This window comes from Ranitomeya variabilis, chromosome 1, assembly GCF_051348905.1.
Source record: "Ranitomeya variabilis isolate aRanVar5 chromosome 1, aRanVar5.hap1, whole genome shotgun sequence".
Taxonomy (NCBI): Eukaryota; Metazoa; Chordata; class Amphibia; order Anura; family Dendrobatidae; genus Ranitomeya; species Ranitomeya variabilis.
Window position 1 is genome coordinate 546,589,143 of NC_135232.1, and position 22,571 is coordinate 546,611,713.

Genomic DNA, 22,571 nt, shown 5'->3' on the forward strand with positions numbered 1-22,571 from the left:
CACCACATCAGGGTCACCACCCTATCATGCTGCTCATTCACCACATCAGACTGCTCCATTACCACATCGGGCTCACCACCACATCACACTGCTCCAGTACCACATCAGGGTCACCACCCTATCGTGCTGCTCACTCACCACATCAGGGTCACCACCATATCACGCTGCTCCAGTACCACATCACGCTGCTCCAGTAAAACATCAAGGTCACCACCATATCATGCTGCTCACCCTCCACATCAAGGTCACCACCATATCATGCTGCTCACCCACCACATCAGGGTCACCACCATATCACGCTGCTCCAGTAACACATCAAGGTCACCACCATATCACGCTGCTCACCCACCACATCACGCTGCTCCAGTACCACATCAGAGTCACCACCACATCATGCTGCTCACCCACATTGGGGTTGCCGCCCTATCATGCTGCTCACCCACCACATCAGGGTCACCACCCTATCATGCTGCTCATTCACCACATCAGACTACTCCATTACCACATCGGGCTCACCACCACATCACACTGCTCCAGTACCACATCAGGGTCACCACCCTATCACGCTGCTCCAGTACCACATCAGGGTCACCACCATATCATGCTGCTCACCCACATTGGGGTCGCCGCCCTATCATACTGCTCACCCACCACATCATGCTGCTCACCCACCACATCAGGGTCACCACCCTATCATGCTGCTCATTCACCACATCAGGGTCACCACCCTATCATGCTGCTCATTCACCACATCAGACTGCTCCATTACCACATCGGGCTCACCACCACATCACACTGCTCCAGTACCACATCAGGGTCACCAACCTATCATGCTGCTCACCACATCACGCTGCTCCAGTACCACATCAGGGTCACCACCATATCATGCTGCTCACCCACATTGGGGTCGCCGCCCTATCATGCTGCTCACCACATCACGCTGCTCCAGTACCACATCAGGGTCACCACCACATCATGCTGCTCACCCACATTGGGGTCGCCGCCCTATCATGCTGCTCACCCACCACATCAGGGTCACCACCCTATCGTGCTGCTCATTCACCACATCAGACTACTCCATTACCACATCGGGCTCACCACCACATCACACTGCTCCAGTACCACATCAGGGTCACCACCCTATCATGCTGCTCACCACATCACGCTGCTCCAGTACCACATCAGGGTCACCACCATATCATGCTGCTCACCCACATTGGGGTCGCCGCCCTATCATGCTGCTCACCACATCACGCTGCTCCAGTACCACATCAGGGTCACCACCCTATCATGCTGCTCACCACATCCCGCTACTCCAGTAACACATCAAGGTCACCGCCATATCACGCTACTCACCCACCACATTGGGGTCACCACTATATCATGTTGCTCATCCTCCATATCAGACTGCTCCAGTACCACATTGGGCTCACCACCACATCACGCTGCTCCAGTACCACAGTACCACATCAGGGTCACTACCACATCATGCTGATCACCCACCACATCAGGGTCACCACCATATCATGCTGCTCACCCACATCGGGGTCACCACCACATCACGCTGCTCCAGTACCACACTAGGGTCACCACCATATCATGCTACTCACCCTCCACATCACGGTCACCACCATATCATGCTGCTCACCCACCACATAATGCTGCTCCAGTACCACATCAGGCTCATCACCACCACATCACTCTGCTCCAATAACACATCAAGGTCACCACCATATCACGTTCCCCACCCACCACATCACGCTGCTCCAGTACCACATCAGGGTCACCACAATATCATGCTGCTCACCCACCACATCAGGGTCACCACCACCACCCCTTGAAAAAGGCATTTAAGCCGAAACGCGCGTCGGGGAGGGCGCAGCAGTGAGTGCGGTGTGTTTTACACTTCTTCCATACGGGTATGTACCATTATTTAAACAATGACTGTGGGTATTATAAGTTATATTAAGTGGCAGCCAGGTCTGCATTATTCTGTCAATTTGGTACATCACTATTAATAATGGATATTTACATCTGCACCTGTTTGCACCCTATTTATGCTTGCTGAGAATACTATGAGGGATCCTTCCCTGCTATTCTGTCTACCTTTTAATCTTAATAAAGATTGTTTTTCTATTTTGAATATAATTGGACTTTAGACTGCTTTTTTTCTCTTCGCCTTTTGTTCCAGTACCACATCAGGGTCATCACCACATCATGCTGCTCACCCACCACATCAGACTGCTCCAGTACCACAATGGGGTCACCACTACATCACGCTGCTCCAGTACACCAGGTTCACCACCACATCAAGGTCACCACACCACATCACGCTGCTCCAGTACCACAGCAGGGTCACTACCATATCACGCCGCTCACCCACCACAGAAGGCTCACCACATCACACTGCTGAAGTACCACATCACGCTGCTGAAGTACCACATCAGGCTCACCACCACATCACGCTGCCCCAGTACTACATCATGATCACTACCACAACATGCTGCTCACCCACCACATCAGGGTCATTACCATATCATGCTGCTCACCGCCATATCATGCTGCTCACCCGCCACATCATACTGCTCCAGTACCACAATGGAGTCACCACCACATCACGCTGCTCTAGTACACCAGGGTCACCACCATATCACACTGTTCACCCACCACATCAGGGTCACCCCCACATCACGCTGCTCCAGTACCACATCAGGGTCACCACCATATTATGCTGCTCACCCATCACATCAGGCTCGCCATCACATCACACTACTTCAGTACCACATCAGGGTCACCACAATATCATGCTGCTCACCCATAACATCAGGGTCACCACCATATCATGCTGCTCACGGATCACATCAGACTGCTCCAGAACCACGTCGGGCTCACCCCCACATCACGCTGCTCCAGTACCACATCAGGATCACCACCATAGCACGCTGCTCACTTACGACATCGGGGTCAGCACCACATAACGCTGCTCCAGTACCATATCAGGGTCACCACCATAAGCTGCTTACCCACATTGGGGTCACCACCCTATCATGCTGCTCCATTACCACATCGGGATCACCACCACATCACGCTGCCCCAGTACCACATCAGGATTACCACCATATCATGCTGCTCACCCAGCAGATCAAGATCACCCCCACATCACGCTGCTCCAGTACCACATCAGGCTCATCACCACATCCCGCTACTCCAGTAACACATCAAGGTCACCACCATATCACGCGGCTCACCCACCACATAGGGGTCACCACCACATCAAGGTCACCACATCACGCTGCTCCAGTACCATATCAGGGTCACCACCATATCATGCTGCTCACCCACCACATCAGGGTCACCACATCATACCGATTACCCACCACATTGGGGCCACCAGCACATCACGCTGCTCACCCACCACATTGGTGTCACAACCGAATCACACTGATTACCCAGCACATTGGGATCACCAGCACATCACGCTGCTCACTTCCATATCACGCTGCTCCAGTACCACACCAGGGTCACCACATCATGCTGCTCACCCACCACATCATACCGATTACCCACCACATTGGGGCCACCAGCACATCACGCTGCTCACCCACCACATTGGTGTCACAACCGAATCACACTGATTACCCAGCACATTGGGATCACCAGCACATCACGCTGCTCACTTCCATATCACACTGCTCCAGAACCACATCAGGCTCAACGCCATATCACGCTGCTCACCACAGCGGGGTCACTCCCACATCATGCACCTTATTGTAATAGCCATAGGTGATGGCGTTTGGGACGATCCCCGCTTTCCTCATCTCCAGCATGACCCGCACCGCCAGCACCGGCTCCCCGTACTGACCACACAGCTGCATCAAGATACGGTAACAGACCTGTAGGGGGTGATATGGTGTTAGGACAGACCGTAGGGGGCGCCACAGGAATGTAGCAGCAGCCTTAGGGACCCACTGCGGATGATGGTGGTGTAGCTCCTGTGCCCGCACTTTATTGGGGTCTTACGACCAACCATCACCTTCCCGCTCACCTCATCGGGTAAAACCACGTTCTTAGTCTCCATCTGTTTCAGGGTGTCGTATGCCGTCTGCAGAGCTCGCACCTTGCAGACTGTCGCCCTGACAAATGTGGGCAGATAGATGAACCACAGGCCATAGCAGTGCCCCAGGAGGCACTTGGCCCACATCTCGGGCATGGAGGAGTAGATATGGGCAACACGCTGAGCAGACTTGATCTCCTGAAAGACAGAAGGCAGCCGGTCAGGAACAGAGGGGATGACGAAATTACCGGCATTAACCAGTTTCTTCACCTGCTTGGTTCGTCGCGGGGCCGGACTGCTAGGGGCACTGGTTTTGAGTTGGCTCAGTGGCGCCATGAGGGAGTCCTGCTGCAGCTCACACAAATCTCTTTGGAGAGCAGGGAAACTCTCGTACCTGTGAGGGGAGACATACGGAGTTGTCTCAGCAGTGGAGGGCTGTACATGGGGAATACGAAGCAAAAACAAATGGCTGACTTGTATAGCGCCGGAGGCTCTGATCCGTTTAGGTCCATTGGTTCCTCTGCCGGCATGATAAAGACGGTGTGCTCACTTCGATGGGACTCATCCAGCTCCACCAGGTGGAGATCCTCCATCTTCTCCCCCTCAACCTGCACCTAAGGCCCACAATTTGGAGGAGAGTGGGTGAGAGGGGGATGGAGAAGCCACCAGGGAAAGCAAGAGCCGGAGGCAGAGAGGACAAGGAGCCGGGGACGGAGAAGGAGCCGGGGACGGAGAGGAGAAGGAGCCGAGCATGAGAAGGAGCCGGGGATGCGAAGGGGGAAGGAGCAGGTGATGGAGAGGACAAAGAGACAGGTATGGAGGGAGGCCGGGTTGTGGAGGGGGAGCCACGGACAGAGAGGAGTAGGAGTCGGGGACGCCGAGGCCTGGGGTGGGAGATGAGCAGGAGTCAGGGACAAGTAGGTAGGGGGGACAAGTAGGTAGGGGGGACAAGAGCAGTGGATAGAGAACGGCAGGAGTCGGGTACACGGAGGCCAAAGGGAAAAACAGGTGTGGGCACGAGAGGAGCAGGAGTCAGGAACAAGGAGGTCGTGGGTACAAGAGAAATGGATGGAGAGGAGCAGGAGTCGGGTACAAGAATGCCAGGGGGGGAAAGAGCAAGGGACCGAGAGGAGCAGGAACGAGGAGGCCGGTGGAATAAGAACAGTGGACGGAGGAGAGCAGGATTCAGGGACGAGGAGGCCGGTGAGACAAGAACAGTAGACGGAGAGGAGCAGGAGTCAGGGACGAGGAGGCCGGGGGGGACAAGAACAGTGGACGGCGAGGAGCAGGAGTCGGGTACACGAACATCAGGGGGGAAAAGAGCAAGGGATGGAGAGGAGCAGGAGTAAGGGACGAGGAGGCCGGTGGGACAAGAGCAGAGGACGGAGAGAAGCAGGAGTCAGGGACAAGGAGGCCGGGGGGACAAAAGCAGCGAATTGAGAAGAGCAGGAGTCGGGTACATGGATGCCAGGGGGTGAAAGAGCAAGGGACGGAGACGAGCAGGGGTCATAGAGGAGAAGGAGTCAGGGACATGGAGGCCAATGGGGCAGGAACAGTGAAAAGAAAGGAGTCAGGAATGTGGAGAGGCCAGGGGGCAAGAGCAAGGAACGGAAAGGAGCAGAAGTCGGGGAGGGGTTGAGGAGCAAAAGTAGGGGACAGAGAGGAGTGGGAGTTATGGATGTGGATGCCAAGAGAAGAAAAAGAAGGGCACAGGGGGTGCTCACCTTCTCTACGCAATTGTCAAAAAACTCCAGTGAAGCTTGGCGGTCGCTGACAAAAGAGCAGTCCTCAATAAACTGCATGAACATCTGTGTCTTCACCATCTGTGCAGAGAACTTCTGATGAGCGCGGTCCCGGGATTTCCTGAATCCTGCAGTAATGATTTAGGTCAGATGATCTCACTTCCAGTACTTCTCCCTGTTATCAGCCACTACTGTGACCCTACCCTCCAGGTTGAACAGGTTGCTGGAGTCACGTGTACACTCTGACGGTGCCTGTGTAATTGGCAGCAGGTAGGAGCGGTAGCCTTTAAAGAGACAGGCCATGAAGCGCAGGAAGGAGGCGCGCACATCCAGCTCCAGCTGCGTCCGGCGCCCATATATCAGGTCGTAGTCCTTGAGTAGAAATTCTAGAGATGCTTCTTCCATGGGCTTATTGTACACTGGTGGAAAAGGTGAAGGTCAGTGGCAGCAGAAGATACAGCGGGGGACAGGACGAGGAGACAGGGGCAGCCTTACTCTCGTCCAGCTGCTTGTGCAGGTCGCTCAGGCAGCTGCGCAGCACTTTGCAGGGTTTCCGAGGTAGCACCTGGTACGACGGGATCTTCTTCTCTTCACTCCTGGAGAAGGCGACGGTCACTGATCAGCAGCGGTCAGTAAGGCCCTTCATGCTCACAAGTTACAAGTGTACTCACTGGAACAGGGTGTTGGTGTCCAGGTCCACACAGAGGACATCCGGTGGCGGATCATGGAGGTCGAAGTAGCTGGAATGGATCCCTACAATGAAGGGCACAGGGGCACAGAGGACGTCGGAGAGACTGAGCGGACACAGGGGGATGTAGGGGCACTGCCATCGGAGTGGGAAGATAATCTGCAGACACAAGGCGTGAAAGGGGTCCAATCCAAACTACATCTTGTCTGTCCCCCACCGTGCCCAGGAATGATGCTACTCACCGACACCAGGGCTTCTCCAACGCTGGTCAGCACGTCCGGCCGCTGCGAATGGATCAGCAGCTTCTGCTCCGTCAGGACAGCCAGAAGTAAGGTGACTGCGTTCTCCGGGCCCAGGTTCTGCAGGAACGTCACGTAACTGGCCCCGCTGCAATGCCACAGCCAGGTCACAAGGGGGCGACATATCATTACATTATATTTGGGCAGGGAAATGACGGTGAAGCAAATATTGGGGACTTAAAGGGAACCTGTGATCAGGATTGTGCTCAGTAACAACAGACAGGTCAGGACGGCGCCGTTATACTGATTACACTGATACCAGGGGATGAAATCCGTCTTGTGGTTGTTGTGTAATCTGTATTTTCAGTTTATGGCATGCTCGTGCTCCGGGTGGCCTGTGGGGGGGGTCATCATGTGGTGCTCTGATTAGGTATTCACCAGTATGGCATCTGACAGGTCACTGATCCCTCACTGACCTGCCCCCTAGTTCACATAATGACTGTTATGTATATTTAAAAAAAAATCCGCTTCAGAAGGCAGGCGCCGTCGGCGATGCAGCACGATCACATGTGTAATGCGCATTTAATTATTTTATTTCATGCTATAAATATATTCATCAAAAAAAATCGCAGATACATGCTACTGTGTAGGCACCAGCAGCGCCATCTTACCAATATTTTTTTTCATAAATGTATATCATCAAATACAATAATTGAATGTACATTATACAGTACATGCGACCATGCTGCAGCACTGCCGCCACCTGCCGGAGGTGATTTTTTTTAATATATATATATATATATATATATATATATATATATATATATATATATATATATATATATATATATATATATATATATATATATATATATATATACACACATATCCTCCTGCCTTCTGAAGCTGATTTTTTATTTATTTATTTTTTTAAATATACATAATATTTATTATGTAAACTAGAGGGCAGGTCAGTGAGGGATCAGTGACCTGTCAGATGCCATACTGGTGAATACCTAATCAGAGCACCACATGAAGACCCCCCACAGGCTGCCCTGGGGCACTAGCTTATCATTAACTAAAAACTGAAAACACAAATTACTCAACAACCACGAGACGGATTTCATCACTAGGTATCAGTGTAATCAGTATAACAGTGCCGACCTGACACTGTAGTTACAGTGCACAATCCTGATAACAGGGGCACGTTAATGAACCCCATACACTGGATGAGCATACTGCCCTCTGTGCTGGGGGCTTTGCATACACTGTCAGGTGCACCCCATCTTACCTGAGGGGCAGGGGCGAGGACACCGGCTGGCAGAGCAGAACGTTATCATACGGAGACATCTGGAGAGAGAGATGGAGGGTGAAGTTGGGCAGGGAGAGGCACCATACACCCTTGCTCAAATACCCACCTGGATCAGGATGCGAGGTCTCTGTGGGGACGGGAAAGGGACATTGAACATGAAATTGGATATGTGTCTGTGAAAAGAAAAGCGAGTCCATGAAAAAGCTACAGCCCCCAGCTGGATATGCGGGGCCGTAGCTATGGAAGTCAGTGATCCGCCCCCTAAGAAGACCTGGCGGCCATGATGGATACCACTCACTTCTATTTTTTTGGAAATAATGTGGTCAATTTAAGGAGCGCTATGGCTATAGAGCACACTGCAATGTATTAGTGGTAAACAAACCTTTTATTGAACCAGTACGCATTTTGGCAGCGGACTGCTACCTTCCACCTGAGGAAGGTAGCAGTCCGCTGCCAAAACATGTAGTGGTTCAATAAAAGGTTTGTTTACCACTAATACATTGCAGTGTGCTCTATAGCCATAGCGCTCCTTAAATTGACCACATTTTTTCCAAAAAAATGTTTACATTCCCCTTGAGGGATTGTGGCTGGAGCAGCTTGGGGCCATAGAGTTCATCTCCAGGCAACAGGACCTGAAGTGACATCACATCCTGTGAAGTGGCATCACGTGACTGGATCCTGGGCCCACGTGACCAGACCATGAAGCCCAGCACACGACCGGTCCCGGAGCAACAGCGCAGGAGTGCACGGAGACGTCCGATATCGGAGTTATGCAGGGGTGCACAACCCTTCCAGGCGAGAGGCTAATCCCCCCACCTTCCATTGAAACATCTCAATCAACCACCTGGTGCTTCTCATGCTGCACTCTTCCATGTTTATTGTCTTACTCACTTCTCTATGGGAAGCACATGGGGTCCCGAGATGGAGTAACGATAGATGAAAGTCAGGAACTTCTGGAACACATCGAACATCGGCCAGCGGGACAGGACGCAGATGCTCTTCTTGGTCTGGACAGACTTGCTGCTCACCGGACGCTTGTCCACGACACTGAGGAGGCCGAGGCGCTGGCACTGCTTTTCAGAAAGCTCCTCTCGGGCGTACGGCTCGTAAAACTGGATGGCAGCCCCATAAACCTGCAGGAAGCAGATGATCAGCTACTCTGGCAAGTGACACACATACCAGGCCACACCGGCGCTCACCTTGTCTCCAGACGCCCCAGTCAGCACAAAGGTGGAGAAGACAGGCAGGTGGTACTTGGTGCTCAGCGACCAGCTCTCGATGGTGGCTCCCATCGGAAGACAGAAGATTGGGACCAACTCCGGAAAAGAGAACATTTCACTGTCCGTTTCCGGAAACCGGCTAATCACCCCTGGAGACAACACAGGGTTACACCCAATCTATTGACCCTCCATTACCGGAGGCCCTAGATGTGGACTGACCTGCTTCATACACCAGGCTGTGCACCTTAGCCGTCGCCTTTTTGTAGCAGAGGAACAGAGCCGGCCCAAACTGAAGGAGAAGGAACAGCAGATGTCAGAAAAAGGGGCCGCTCTGACAACCAGGCAGACAACATAGAGAGCAACAGAGCCGGACCCAACTGAGGGAGAACGGCAGATGTCAGAAAAAGGGCCGCCCTGACAACCAGCCCGACACCACAGAGAGCGACAGAGCCGGCCCTAACTGAGGGAGAGAGAACAGCAGAAGTGAGAAAAGGGGCCGCCCTGACAACAAGCCCGACACCACAGAGAGCGACAGAAACAGCCCCAACTGAGAGAGAATGACAGATGTGAGAGAAAGGGCCACCCTGATAACCAGCCCACACCACAGAGAGACCAACAGAGCCGGCCCGAACAAACGGCAGAAGTGATTAACAGTCACCTCCAGAGCTGCAGTCACTATTCTGCATTCACAACGTCTTATCCTCCAGTCACCTCCATAGCTGCTGTCACTATTCTGCTGTTATCCCCCAGTCACCCACAGAGCTGCAGTCACTATTCTGTTTTACATCCAGTCTTATCCTCCTGTCACCTCCAGAGGTGCAGTCACTACTCTGCTGTTATCCTCCAGTCACCCCAGAGATGCAGTCACTATTCTGGCGTTACGTCCCGTCTTATCCTCTTGTCACCTCCAGAGCTGCAGTCACTATTCCGCTGTTATCCTCCAGTCACCCCCAGAGCTGCATTCACTATTCTGCTATTATCTGCTGTCATCTACCGCCCCCCAGAACTAGCCATCTCCACCTTTCTCGACCACTTCACCACATGGCTACTTCATTTCCTCTCTGTTGACATCCCCACTATCATCATGGGTGATTTCAACATCCCGATTGACACTTCCACCTCAGCTGCCTCTAAACTTTTATCACTGACTGCCTCCTTTGGCCTCACTCAATGGTCCTCTGAGGCCACTCACAAAGATGGCCACACGCTGGATCTCGTCTTCACCCGCCTCTGCTCCCTTACTAATCTCACTAACTCACCCCTCCCCCTGTCTGACCACAACCTACTGACATTCTCTTCCCTCTCCTCTCCTAGTGTGCAACCCCCACTCCACGAACTCCCTCGCAGAAATCTCAAACATCTCAACTTACAATCACTCTCTGAGTCCCTTCTCCCTCTTACCGACATAGCCTCCCTTCATGACACAAATGCTGCTGCTGCTTTTTATAACGCCACAATAACAGCAACACTCAATTCGGCCGCCCCGCTCATGCATAGCAAAACTCGTACAGTCAACAGGCAGCCCTGGCTGACCAGCCTGACTAAAGAACTGAGACGGGCTTCCAGGATCGCTGAGCGAAGATGGAAGCGATCCTGCTCTGCTGACCACTTCACCGCATACAAGCAGTCCCTCGCCAGCTTCAAGTCCGCGCTCACTGCCGCAAAACAAACTTACTTCTCATCTCTCATATCCTCCCTGTCTCACAACCCTAAACAGCTTTTCAACACTTTCAATTCTCTACTCCGTCCCCCTGCACCCCCTCCCTCCCCTCTCATTTCTGCTGAAGATTTTGCCTCCTTCTTTAAACAGAAGATCGATACGATCAGAGAAAGCTTTGGCCCACAGCGCCCACTGCCCCTCTTAGCTGCTCACCCCTGCTCCTCCAAAACCAGCTTCTCCACCATGACAGAAGATCAGCTCTCCACCCTCCTGTCGAGATCACACCTCACCACCTGCACGCTCGACCCGCTCCCATCTCACCTCATCCCTAACCTTTCCACGGTCTTCATCCTAACCCTAACGCACCTCTTCAACCTCTCACTCACAACAGGTGTCTTCCCCTCATCCTTCAAACATGCCAAGATCACACCCATCCTCAAAAAGCCCTCCCTCGACCCATCCTCTGTGTCTAGCTATCGCCCGATATCTCTTCTTCCTTATGCCTCCAAATTGCTGGAGCAACACATCCATCTTGAACTGTCCTCTCACCTCTCCTCCTGCTCCCTCTTTGATCGATTACAATCTGGCTTCCGTTCCCATCACTCAACTGAAACGGCCCTAACTAAAGTCACCAATGACCTACTAACTGCCAGGAACAAGCGACACTACTCTGTCCTCCTTCTCCTGGACCTGTCTTCTGCCTTTGACACTGTGGACCACTCCCTTCTGCTACAAATCCTCTCATCTCTTGGCATCACAGACTTGGCCCTTTCCTGGATCTCATCATATCTGACAGATCGGACATTCAGTGTCTCCCTCCGCCACACCACCTCCTCACCTCGCCCCTTGTCAGTCGGTGTTCCTCAAGGCTCTGTTCTAGGACCCCTACTCTTCTCCATCTACACCTTCGGTCTGGGACAGCTCATAGAATCCCACGGTATGCAGTACCACCTCTATGCTGATGACACGCAGATCTACCTATCCGGACCTGACCTCACCTCCTTACCAAAATCCCGCACTGTCTGTCTGCTATTTCAGCCTTCTTTTCTGCTCGCTTTCTACAACTGAACATGGACAAAACAGAATTCATCATCTTTCCCCCATCTCACTCTACCCCTCCACCAGACCTATCCATCAATGTCAACGGCTGCTCACTTTCCCCAGTCCCACACGCCCGGTGGCTCGGGGTGATCCTCGACTCTGCCCTCTCTTTCAAGCCACATATCCAAGCCCTTGCCTCCTCCTGCCGCCTCAAACTCAAAAACATTTCCCGGATCCGCGCATTCCTTGACCGTGACACCACAAAAACACTAGTGCATGCCCTTATCATCTCCCGCCTCGACTACTGCAACCTCCTACTCTCTGGACTCCCCTCTAGCACTCTGGCACCACTCCAATCCATCCTACACTCTGCTGCTCGACTAATCTACCTGTCTCCCCGCTATTCCCCAGCCTCTCCCCTATGCCAAGCCCTTCACTGGCTTCCTATTGCCCAGAGACTCCAGTTCAAAACCCTCACAATGACCTACAAAGCCATCCACAACCTATCTCCTCCATACATCTGTGACATGATCAACCGGTACCTACCAACACGCAACCTCCGATCCTCTCAAGACCTCCTTCTCTACTCCCCTCACATCTCTTCTTCCCACAACCGCATCCAAGACTTCTCCCGTGCTTCACCCATACTCTGGAACTCTCTACCCCAGCACATCAGACTCTCGCCTACCATAGAAACTTTCAAAAAGAACCTGAAGACTCACCTCTTCCGACAAGCCTACAGCCTGCAGTGATCCTGAACCTACTGAACCGCCGCACAACCAGCTCTGCCCTCTCCTAGTGTATCATCACCCATCCCCTGCAGATTGTGAGCCCTCGCGGGCAGGGTCCTCCCTCCTTATGTACCCGTGTGCCTTGTTTTTTGCTCATGTTTAATGTATTTGTCTATATTTGCCCCGTATTTCACATGTAAAGCGCCATGGAATAAATGGCGCTATAAAAATGAATAATAATAATAATAATAATAAATTATATCCTGTATTATTCTCCAGTCACCTCAAGACCTGTAGTCACTATTATGCTGTTACTGTTCAGTCACCCCCAGAGCTGCAGTCACTATTCTACTATTATATCCTGTCTTATCCTCCAGTTACCTCAAGAGCTGCAGTCACTATTCTGCCGTTACATCGTGTCTTATCCCCCAGACACCCCCAGAGCTGCAGTCACTATTCTTCTGTTATATAGTGTCTTATCCTCCAGTTACCTCAAGAGCTGCAGTCACTATTATGCTGTTATTGTTCAGTCACCCCAAGAGCTGCAGTCACTATTCTGCAGTTAGATCGTGTCTTATCCTCCTGCCACCTCCAGAGCTGTAGTCACTATTCTGGGGTCAGCAGAGGGCGGTCAGCACTCACCATGCTGGTGTTCAGGTTCCGGTTCACCTTGCAGAATGTGTGCGGAGTGCTGTCCCCCTTGCTGGGATTGATGATGCAAATGTCCATGACGCCCAGCGTGTTCAGCCCCAGGGATTCGGGTGCCCGCTTGTAGATGAGGAAGGTCTTGGGATGGCCGGGGGCCCCGGAGCTCAGGTTGGCAGAGTGACTGTAGGGGGTGGTGTCGATGACCTGGAAGCTGGGGCGCAGCATCTCTTTTCCTTCGTAGTGGACGCTGTGAAGAGGACACACAGTTTATTACCCGCTGGGACATGGTATCCACGCTCCTCGGGGTTCACCCTCACCCCAGCTCTGTGATGGGCGTCTTATCCCGGCTGCGGCGGTAGCACAGGTACATCTGCTGGTTGCTGATGAAGCTGGAGCTGAGGTCAGCCGTATGGCCCCCTGGGGTCTTCTCGATGCAGGTGAATCCATGTGGCACCTCCTCGGCCTGAGAGCGGATGATGACGGCGACATCAGTGATTAGCTCTGCCGGCCGCGCTGGTCTCTGTCGATTCTCCTCCTCCAGTGGGCGAGATGTGCTCGTCAACCCTGCCACCACAAAATAATCCACCAGCTTGGGTGGCCCCTCCTCCATCATGGCTGCATCTCATGGGCGCTGGGGGGGACACAACAGACTCATTCATGGCGGAACACAACTCCCATCAAATTATTAGTGGAAATTGGAGTAGTTAAACTATACAGACAATCCGGGTCACAAGCCAATGGAGCAGCAACTCACCCTGAAATGTGGCAGGGCGGCTGCTGAAGGTCCCTCTGGCCTCAGATCAGTGACCAGAAGATGATGGGTATGGTGCCGACTGGCAAAGTTATGGTTAGGGCTGGGGACGCTGGGGGTGGTGCCGACTGGTAAAGTTATGGTCAGAGCCAGGGACACTGTGGGCAGAGCTGGGGATGGTGCCGACTGGTAAAGCTATGGTCAGGGCCGGGGACGCTGGGGGCAGAGCTGGGGATGGTGCCGACTGGTAAAGCTATGGTCAGGGCCAGGGACACTCCGGGCAGAGCTGGGGATGGTGCCAATTGGTAAAGTTATGGTCAGGGCCGGGGACGCTGGGGGTAGAGCTGGGGATGGTGCCGACTGGTAAAGTTATGGTCAGGGCTTGGATGCTGGGGGCAGAGCTGGGGATGGTGCTGACTGGTAAAGTTATGGTCAGGACTGGGGATGGAGCTGACTGGTAAAGTTATGGTCAGGGCTTGGATGCTGGGGGCAGAGCTGGGGATGCTGCTGACTGGTAAAGTTATGGTCAGGGCTTGGATGCTGGGGGCAGAGCTGGGGATGGTGCTGACTGGTAAAGTTATGGTCAGGGCTTGGATGCTGGGGGCAGAGCTGGGGATGGTGCTGACTGGTAAAGTTATGGTCAGGGCTTGGATGCTGGGGGCAGAGCTGGGGATGGTGCCGACTGGTAAAGTTATGGTCAGGGCTTGGATGCTGGGGGCAGAGCTGGGGATGGAGCTGACTGGTAAAGTTATGGTCAGGGCCAGGGACACTGGGAATGGAGCTGACTGGGAAAGTTATGGTCAGGGCCGGGAACGCTGGGGGCAGAGCTGGGGATGGTTCCAACTGGTAAAGTTATGGTCAGGGCCGGGGACGCTGGGGGTGGTGCCGACTGGTAAAGTTATGGTCAGGGCCAGGAACGCTACGGGCAGAGCAGGGGATGGCGCCGACTGGTAAAGTTATGGTCAGGGCTGGGGGTGGTGCCGACTGGAAAAGTTATAGTCAGGGCCGGAGACACTGCGGGCAGAGGTGGGGATGGTGCCGACTGGTAAAGTTATGGTCAGGGCCAGGGACGCTGCGGGCAGAGCTGGGGATGGTGCGGTGGCAACGACACCGGATGAAATGCAGCTGGTGAATGTGAGAGAGAAGACATAAAAAGAGGAAGTGTGTTACTTCCTGACCCCACAGCAGAATCTGCACAATCAGGGGATTCTGGGAAATAACAAGTCAGGGAAGCCGAACCCACACAGAGCAGCGTTCAGAAGCTGCCAACAACGGGCACAGACAGGCACCTGCACTACAGTGACCCCCGGAGGCTGGCAGGCCAGGGACAGCACACAGGGGGTAATTGTCTGTACTGGGCACAAAGGCACATCTGAAAGAATGAGAACAAGTGTAAGTGCAAGGGCAGAGAGCTGACGGTGCAAGATAGTGCCAAGCTGACTATACAGGGGCAAAGAGAGGCACATTAGTATATTTCAGGAATGATATACAACGTGGCATGAATGGAGCCCGCACCTGTCACTGTCGATAAGACCCTTCTAGGACGTTATCTCTAAAAATAGCCCCCAGCTAAAAATACACCCAGAGACAGAGGAACAGTACAACCCCACTGCAAGGAACCTGCTACAAGTAGGAAAGGGGCGGGGCACATAGCGACGGGTATCGCCCACTACGCCAGTCATCAACTCCCACCTCACCCCCATCAATTATCTGATCCAGGGGAAATTATCTGATCCAGGCAAAACAGAGCAAGGGGTGACCCCTCTCCATGCCTCTCCAGACCCTCCAAATATACAGCATACCCAAGGATACCACCCCACACCCCAAACATACAGCACAACCGGGAATACCGCCCACCCCACACCCCAAAAATACAGTGCACATGGAGATAACACTCCCCCATACACAAAACATACAGCACACCCTGGGATACCAACCCCCATACCCCAAACATACAGCGCACCAAAAGATACCGCACTCCACACCCCAAACATACAATGCACCCAAGCTCACCCAGGGAAACCGCCCCCCCACACACACCCCACAAACATACAGTGCACCCGGGAATACCGCCCTTCCCACACCCCAAAAATATAGTGAACAAGGGGATAACACTCCCCCATACCCAAAACATACAGCACACCCTGGGATACCAAACCCTCATACCCCAAACATACAGCGCACCAAAGGATACCATACCCCACACCCCAAAAATACAGCGCACCCAAGCTCACCCAGGGAAACTGCCCCCTCCCCTGTTGTGTATTCCGCTCTTGGGCTCCCTCCGGTGGTTGCAAGTGGCACTTTTGTGAGTTCTGCTCTTTGGCTCCCTCCGGTGGTTTTAAGTGGAACGGCTGCTCCTTGGATTTAGCAGTCAGCAGCTGCTTCCACTGATCGTCTATTCTGGCTCGGCTATTTAAGCCTGGCTCTATCCTTCAGCCAGTGCCAGTTGTCAATGGTTCCTGGTTGGATTCACATCTCTGCTTGGATTTCCCTGTTGTTCTGACCAGTTCAGCAAAGATAAGTCCTTGCTTGGTTCTTTTGCTGTCCATATTTTGTGGACTTTATCGTTCTGCACTTTCTATGTTTTTTCTAGTCCAGCTTGTCAGTATGGATTTATTCAATTAAGCTGGAAGCTCTGGGAAGCAGATTTACCCTCCACACCTTTAGTCAGGTGTGGAGATTTTTGTAAACTCTGTGGTGGATTTTTCTAGTTTTTTAATACTGACCGCTCAGTATTCTGTCCTATTCTATCTATCTAGCTAGAGTGGCCTCCTTTGCTTCATCCTGGTTTCATCCTGCGTATGTCATTTCCCTCTCCACTCACAGTCAATATTTGTGGGGGGCTGTCTATCCTTTGGGAATTTTCTCTGAGGCAAGATAGCTTTCCTGTTTCTATCTTTAGGGGTAGTTAGTCCTCCGGCTGTGACGAGGTGTCTAGGGAGTGACAGGAACATCCCACGGCTACTTCTAGTGTTGTGTTAAGCTCATGAACTACGGTCAGTACAGGTACCACCTCCTCCAGAGCTCGTCCCATGTTGCTCCTAAACCACCAGTTCATAACAGTTCAACTGGCCAAAAATGGATTAAATGCATCTCAAAAGAAGGAAAAAAAAGTTCTGAGCCATTTTTTTTTCTGCAGTCTGTTTTGTCTTTTTTCCCCTTAATCTCTGGGTGGTTCAGGATTTTGGCGCTGGCATGGATGTTCAGGGTTTGTTTTCTCGTGTGGATCAACTTGCTGCAAGAGTACAGAGTATCCAAGCTTATGTTGTCCAGACTCCGGCTTTAGAGCCTAGAATTCCTACTCCTGATTTGTTTTTTGGGGATAGATCTAAGTTTTTGAACTTTAAAAATAACTGTAAATTGTTTTTTGCTTTGAAACCCCGTTCCTCTGGTGATCCCATTCAGCAGGTTAAAATTGTCATCTCGCTGCTGCGTGGTGACCCTCAGGACTGGGCATCCTCCCTTGAATCAGGGGATCTGGCATTGATTAATGTAGACGCAGTTTTTCAAGCGCTCGGATTATTGTATGACGAACCTAATTCTGTGGATCATGCAGAAAAGACCTTGTTGGCCCTGTGTCAGGGTCAGGAAGTGGCAGAATTATACTGCCAGAAACTTAGAAAATGGTCTGTGCTCACTAAATGGAATGAGGATGCCTTGGCTGCAATTTTCAGAAAGGGTCTTTCTGAAGCCCTTAAAGATGTTATGGTGTGGTTCCCCACGCCTGCTGGTTTGAGCGAATCTATGTCTCTAGCCATTCAGATTGATCGGCGCCTGCGCGAGCGCAAAGTTGTGCACCATATGGCAGTATCCTCTGAACAGAGTCCTGAGCCTATGCAATGTGATAGGATTTTGACTAGAGCAGAACGGCAGGGATTCAGACGTCAGAATAGGCTGTATTTTTACTGTGGTGATTCTGCTCATGTTATTTCTGTTTGCCCTAAGCGTACTAAGAGGGTCGCTAGGTCTGTTACCATCAGTACTGTACAGCCTAAATTTCTCTTATCTGTGACCCTGATTTGCTCATTATCGTCCTTTTCTGTCATGGCATTTGTGGATTCAGGCGCTGCCCTGAACTTAATGGACTTGGAATTCGCCAGGCGCTGTGGTTTTTCCTTGCAGCCTTTGCAGAGCCCTATTCCTTTGGAGGGGCATTGATGCTACACCGTTGGCCAAGGATAAACCTCAGTATTGGACTCAGCTGACCATGTGCATGGCTCCAGCACATCAGGAAGATTGCCGTTTTCTGGTGTTGCATAATTTGCATGATGTTGTTGTACTGGGTTTTCCATGGTTACAGGTACATAATCCAGTGCTGGATTGGAAATCCATGTCTGTGACTAGTTGGGGTTGTCAAGGGGTACATAGTGACGTTCCTTTGATGTCAATTTCCTCTTCCCCCTCTTCTGAAGTCCCTGAGTTTTTGTCGGATTTCCAGGATGTATTTGATGAGCCCAAGTCCAGTTCCCTTCCTCCACATAGGGACTGTGATTGTGCTATTAACTTGATTCCTGGCTGTAAGTTCCCTAAGGGCCGACTTTTCAATCTGTCTGTGCCAGAGCATGCCGCCATGCGGAGTTATGTTAAGGAGTCTTTGGAGAAGGGGCATATTCGGCCGTCTTCGTCACCATTGGGAGCGGGATTCTTTTTTGTTGCCAAGAAGGATGGCTCCTTGAGACCCTGTATTGATTATCGCCTTCTTAATAAGATCACGGTCAAATTCCAATACCCTTTGCCTTTGCTTTCTGATTTGTTGCTCGGATTAAGGGGGCTAGTTGGTTTACTAAGATTGACCTTCGAGGGGCATATAATCTTGTTCGTATTAAACAGGGTGACGAATGGAAAACTGCATTTAATACGCCCGAAGGCCATTTTGAATACCTTGTGATGCCTTTCGGGCTTTCTAATGCTCCTTCTGTATTTCAGTCCTTCATGCATGATATTTTCCGCAATTACCTTGATAAATTCATGATTGTGTATTTGGATGATATTTTGATTTTTTCCGATGATTGGGAGTCTCATGTGAAGCAGGTCAGGATGGTATTCCAGATCCTTCGTGATAATGCTTTATTTATGAAGGGGTCTAAGTGCCTATTTGGAGTTCAGAAGGTCTCTTTTTTGGGTTTTATTTTTTCTCCCTCGTCTATAGAAATGGATCCTGTTAAGGTCCAAGCCATTCATGACTGGATTCAACCCACATCTGTAAAGAGCCTTCAGAAATTTTTGGGCTTTGCTAATTTTTATCGCCGTTTCATTGCCAACTTTTCCAGTGTGGTTAAGCCCCTGACCGATTTGACGAAGAAAGGCGCTGATGTGACGAATTGGTCCTCTGCGGCTGTTGAGGCCTTTCAGGAGCTTAAACGCCGATTCACTTCTGCCCCTGTGTTGTGTCAGTCAGATGTTTCTCTTCCTTTTCAGGTTGAGGTTGACGCTTCTGAGATTGGGGCAGGGGCCGTTTTGTCTCAGAGAAGTTCTGATGGTTCTTTGATGAAACCGTGTGCTTTTTTTTCCAGAAAGTTTTCGCCTGCGGAGCGCAATTATGACGTCGGCAATCGGGAGTTGTTGGCTATGAAGTGGGCATTTGAGGAGTGGCGACATTGGCTTGAGGGAGCCAAGCACTGCGTTGTGGTCTTGACCGATCATAAGAATCTGATTTACCTCGAGTCGGCCAAGCGGCTGAACCCTAGACAGGCTCGATGGTCCCTGTTTTTCTCCCGTTTTGATTTTGTGGTCTCGTATCTTCCGGGATCTAAGAATGTTAAGGCTGATGCCCTCTCTAGGAGTTTTTTGCCTGATTCTCCTGGAGTCCTTGAGCCGGTTGGCATTCTTAAGGAAGGGGTGATTCTTTCTGCCATCTCCCCTGATTTACGGCGGGTGCTTCAGGAATTTCAGGCTGATAAACCTGACCGCTGTCCAGTGGGGAAGCTGTTTGTTCCTGATAGATGGACAAGTAAGGTAATTTCTGAGGTTCATTGTTCGGTGTTGGCTGGTCATCCTGGAATTTTTGGTACCAGAGATTTAATTGCTAGGTCCTTTTGGTGGCCTTCCTTGTCGCGGGATGTGCGTTCTTTTGTGCAGTCCTGTGGGACTTGTGCCCGGGCCAAGCCTTGCTGTTCCCGCGCTAGTGGGTTGCTTTTGCCTTTGCCGGTCCCTGAGAGGCCCTGGACGCATATTTCCATGGATTTTATTTCGGATCTTCCTGTTTCCCAGAAGATGTCTGTTATCTGGGTGGTTTGTGACCAGTTCTCTAAAATGGTCCATTTGGTACCTTTGCCTAAATTGCCTTCCTCCTCTGATTTGGTTCCATTGTTTTTTCAGCATGTGGTTAGTTTGCATGGCATTCCGGAGAATATAGTGTCTGACAGAGGTTCCCAGTTTGTTTCTAGGTTTTGGCGGGCCTTTTGTGCTAGGATGGGCATTGATTTGTCTTTTTCTTCGGCGTTTCATCCTCAGACAAATGGCCAAACTGAGCGAACTAATCAGACCTTGGAAACCTATTTGAGATGCTTTGTGTCTGCTGATCAGGATGATTGGGTGGCTTTCTTGCCGTTGGCTGAGTTTGCCCTTAATAATCGGGCTAGTTCGGCTACGTTGGTTTCGCCTTTCTTTTGTAATTTTGGTTTTCATCCTCGTTTTTCTTCAGGGCAGGTTGAGCCTTCTGATTGTCCTGGTGTGGATTCTGTGATGGACAGGTTGCAGCAGATTTGGACTCATGTGGTAGACAATTTGACGTTGTCTCAGGAAAAGGCTCAACGTTTTGCTAACCGCCGTCGGTGTGTTGGTCCCCGGCTTCGGGTGGGGGATTTAGTCTGGTTATCTTCTCGTCATGTTCCTATGAAGGTTTCTTCCCCTAAGTTCAAGCCTCGGTTTATTGGTCCTTATAAGATTTCTGAGATTATCAATCCGGTATCTTTTCGTTTGGCCCTTCCAGCCTCTTTTGCCATCCATAATGTTTTCCATAGATCTTTGTTGCGGAGATATGTGGTGCCCGTTGTTCCCTCTGTTGATCCTCCTGCCCCGGTGTTGGTTGAGGGGGAGTTGGAATATGAGGTTGAGAAAATTTTGGATTCTCGTTTTCCGAGGCAGAGGCTTCAGTATCTTGTCAAGTGGAAGGGTTATGGCCAGGAGGATAATTCTTGGGTTGTTGCCTCCAATGTTCATGCCGCCGATTTGGTTCGTGCTTTTCACTTGGCTCGTCCTGATCGGCCTGGGGGCTCTGGTGAGGGTTCGGTGACCCCTCCTCAAGGGGGGGGGGGTACTGTTGTGAGTTCTGCTCTTGGGCTCCGGTGGTTTTAAGTGGAACGGCTGCTCCTTGGATTTAGCAGTCAGCAGCTGCTTCCACTGATCGTCTATTCTGGCTCGGCTATTGAAGCCTGGCTCTATCCTTCAGCCAGTGCCAGTTGTCAATGGTTCCTGGTTGGATTCACATCTCTGCTTGGATTTCCCTGATGTTCTGACCAGTTCAGCAAAGATAAGTCCTTGCTTGGTTCTTTTGCTGTCCACATTTTGTGGACTTTATCGTTCTGCACTTTCTATGTTTTTTCTAGTCCAGCTTGTCAGTATGGATTTATTCAGTTAAGCTGGAAGCTCTGGGAAGCAGATTTACCCTCCACACCTTTAGTCAGGTGTGGAGATTTTTGTAAACTCTGTGGTGGATTTTTCTAGTTTTTTAATACTGACCGCACAGTATTCTGTCCTATTCTATCTATCTAGCTAGAGTGGCCTCCTTTGCTTCATCCTGGTTTCATTCTGCGTATGTCATTTCCCTCTCCACTCACAGTCAATATTTGTGGGGGGCTGTCTATCCTTTGGGAGTTTTCTCTGAGGCAAGATAGCTTTCCTGTTTCTATCTTTAGGGGTAGTTAGTCCTCCGGCTGTGACGAGGTGTCTAGGGAGTGACAGGAACATCCCACGGCTACTTCTAGTGTTGTGTTAAGCTCAGGAACTGCAGTCAGTACAGGTACCACCTCCTCCAGAGCTCGTCCCATGTTGCTCCGAAACCACCAGTTCATAACACTCCCCCCACAAACACCCGGGGATACCGCCACCCACACATACAGAGTACCCAAGGATTCCGCTCCTCCACACCCTAAACATACAGAGCACCAGAAGAAGATACCGCCCCCCCACACCCCAACTTTACAGAGCACCCGGGGATACCATCACCAACACCCCAAATATACAGCGCAGCCGGTGATACCATCACCAACACCCCAAATATACAGCGTACCCGAGGATACTGCCTTCCACACTCCAAATATACAGTGCACCCGGGGATACCACTCCCCCATACCCAAAACATACAGCACACCAAAGGATACCGCGCCCCACACCCCAAATATACAGTGCACCCAAGGTGACCCAGGGAAACCGCCCCCCCCACAACCCAAACATACAGCGCACCTGGGGATATCGCGCCCCACACCCCAAATTTACAGAGCACCCGGGGATACCATCACCAACACCCCAAATATACAGTGCA

The 22,571-nt window shown here is 51.4% G+C and overlaps 1 protein-coding gene across 2 annotated transcripts in view; it reads right to left on the bottom strand.

The window, feature by feature from the left end:
• Nucleotides 1-22,571, bottom strand: part of DENND4B (DENN domain containing 4B) — a 69,447-nt gene that overhangs the window by 40,831 nt on the left and 6,045 nt on the right. For both annotated transcript variants that reach the window (XM_077255113.1, XM_077255120.1), the window contains exons 2-17: nucleotides 13,653-13,966; nucleotides 13,330-13,582; nucleotides 9,475-9,544; nucleotides 9,235-9,404; nucleotides 8,927-9,168; nucleotides 8,142-8,208; nucleotides 8,015-8,073; nucleotides 6,727-6,871; nucleotides 6,468-6,643; nucleotides 6,292-6,392; nucleotides 6,000-6,215; nucleotides 5,779-5,924; nucleotides 4,529-4,668; nucleotides 4,325-4,448; nucleotides 4,046-4,252; nucleotides 3,765-3,893 (exon numbers count right to left, since the gene is read on the bottom strand). In XM_077255113.1, coding sequence (XP_077111228.1) covers nucleotides 3,765-3,893; nucleotides 4,046-4,252; nucleotides 4,325-4,448; nucleotides 4,529-4,668; nucleotides 5,779-5,924; nucleotides 6,000-6,215; nucleotides 6,292-6,392; nucleotides 6,468-6,643; nucleotides 6,727-6,871; nucleotides 8,015-8,073; nucleotides 8,142-8,208; nucleotides 8,927-9,168; nucleotides 9,235-9,404; nucleotides 9,475-9,544; nucleotides 13,330-13,582; nucleotides 13,653-13,948 — 2,541 coding nt within the window. In that variant the 5' untranslated portion in view covers nucleotides 13,949-13,966. The remainder of the gene's footprint in view (nucleotides 1-3,764; nucleotides 3,894-4,045; nucleotides 4,253-4,324; nucleotides 4,449-4,528; nucleotides 4,669-5,778; nucleotides 5,925-5,999; nucleotides 6,216-6,291; nucleotides 6,393-6,467; nucleotides 6,644-6,726; nucleotides 6,872-8,014; nucleotides 8,074-8,141; nucleotides 8,209-8,926; nucleotides 9,169-9,234; nucleotides 9,405-9,474; nucleotides 9,545-13,329; nucleotides 13,583-13,652; nucleotides 13,967-22,571) is intronic.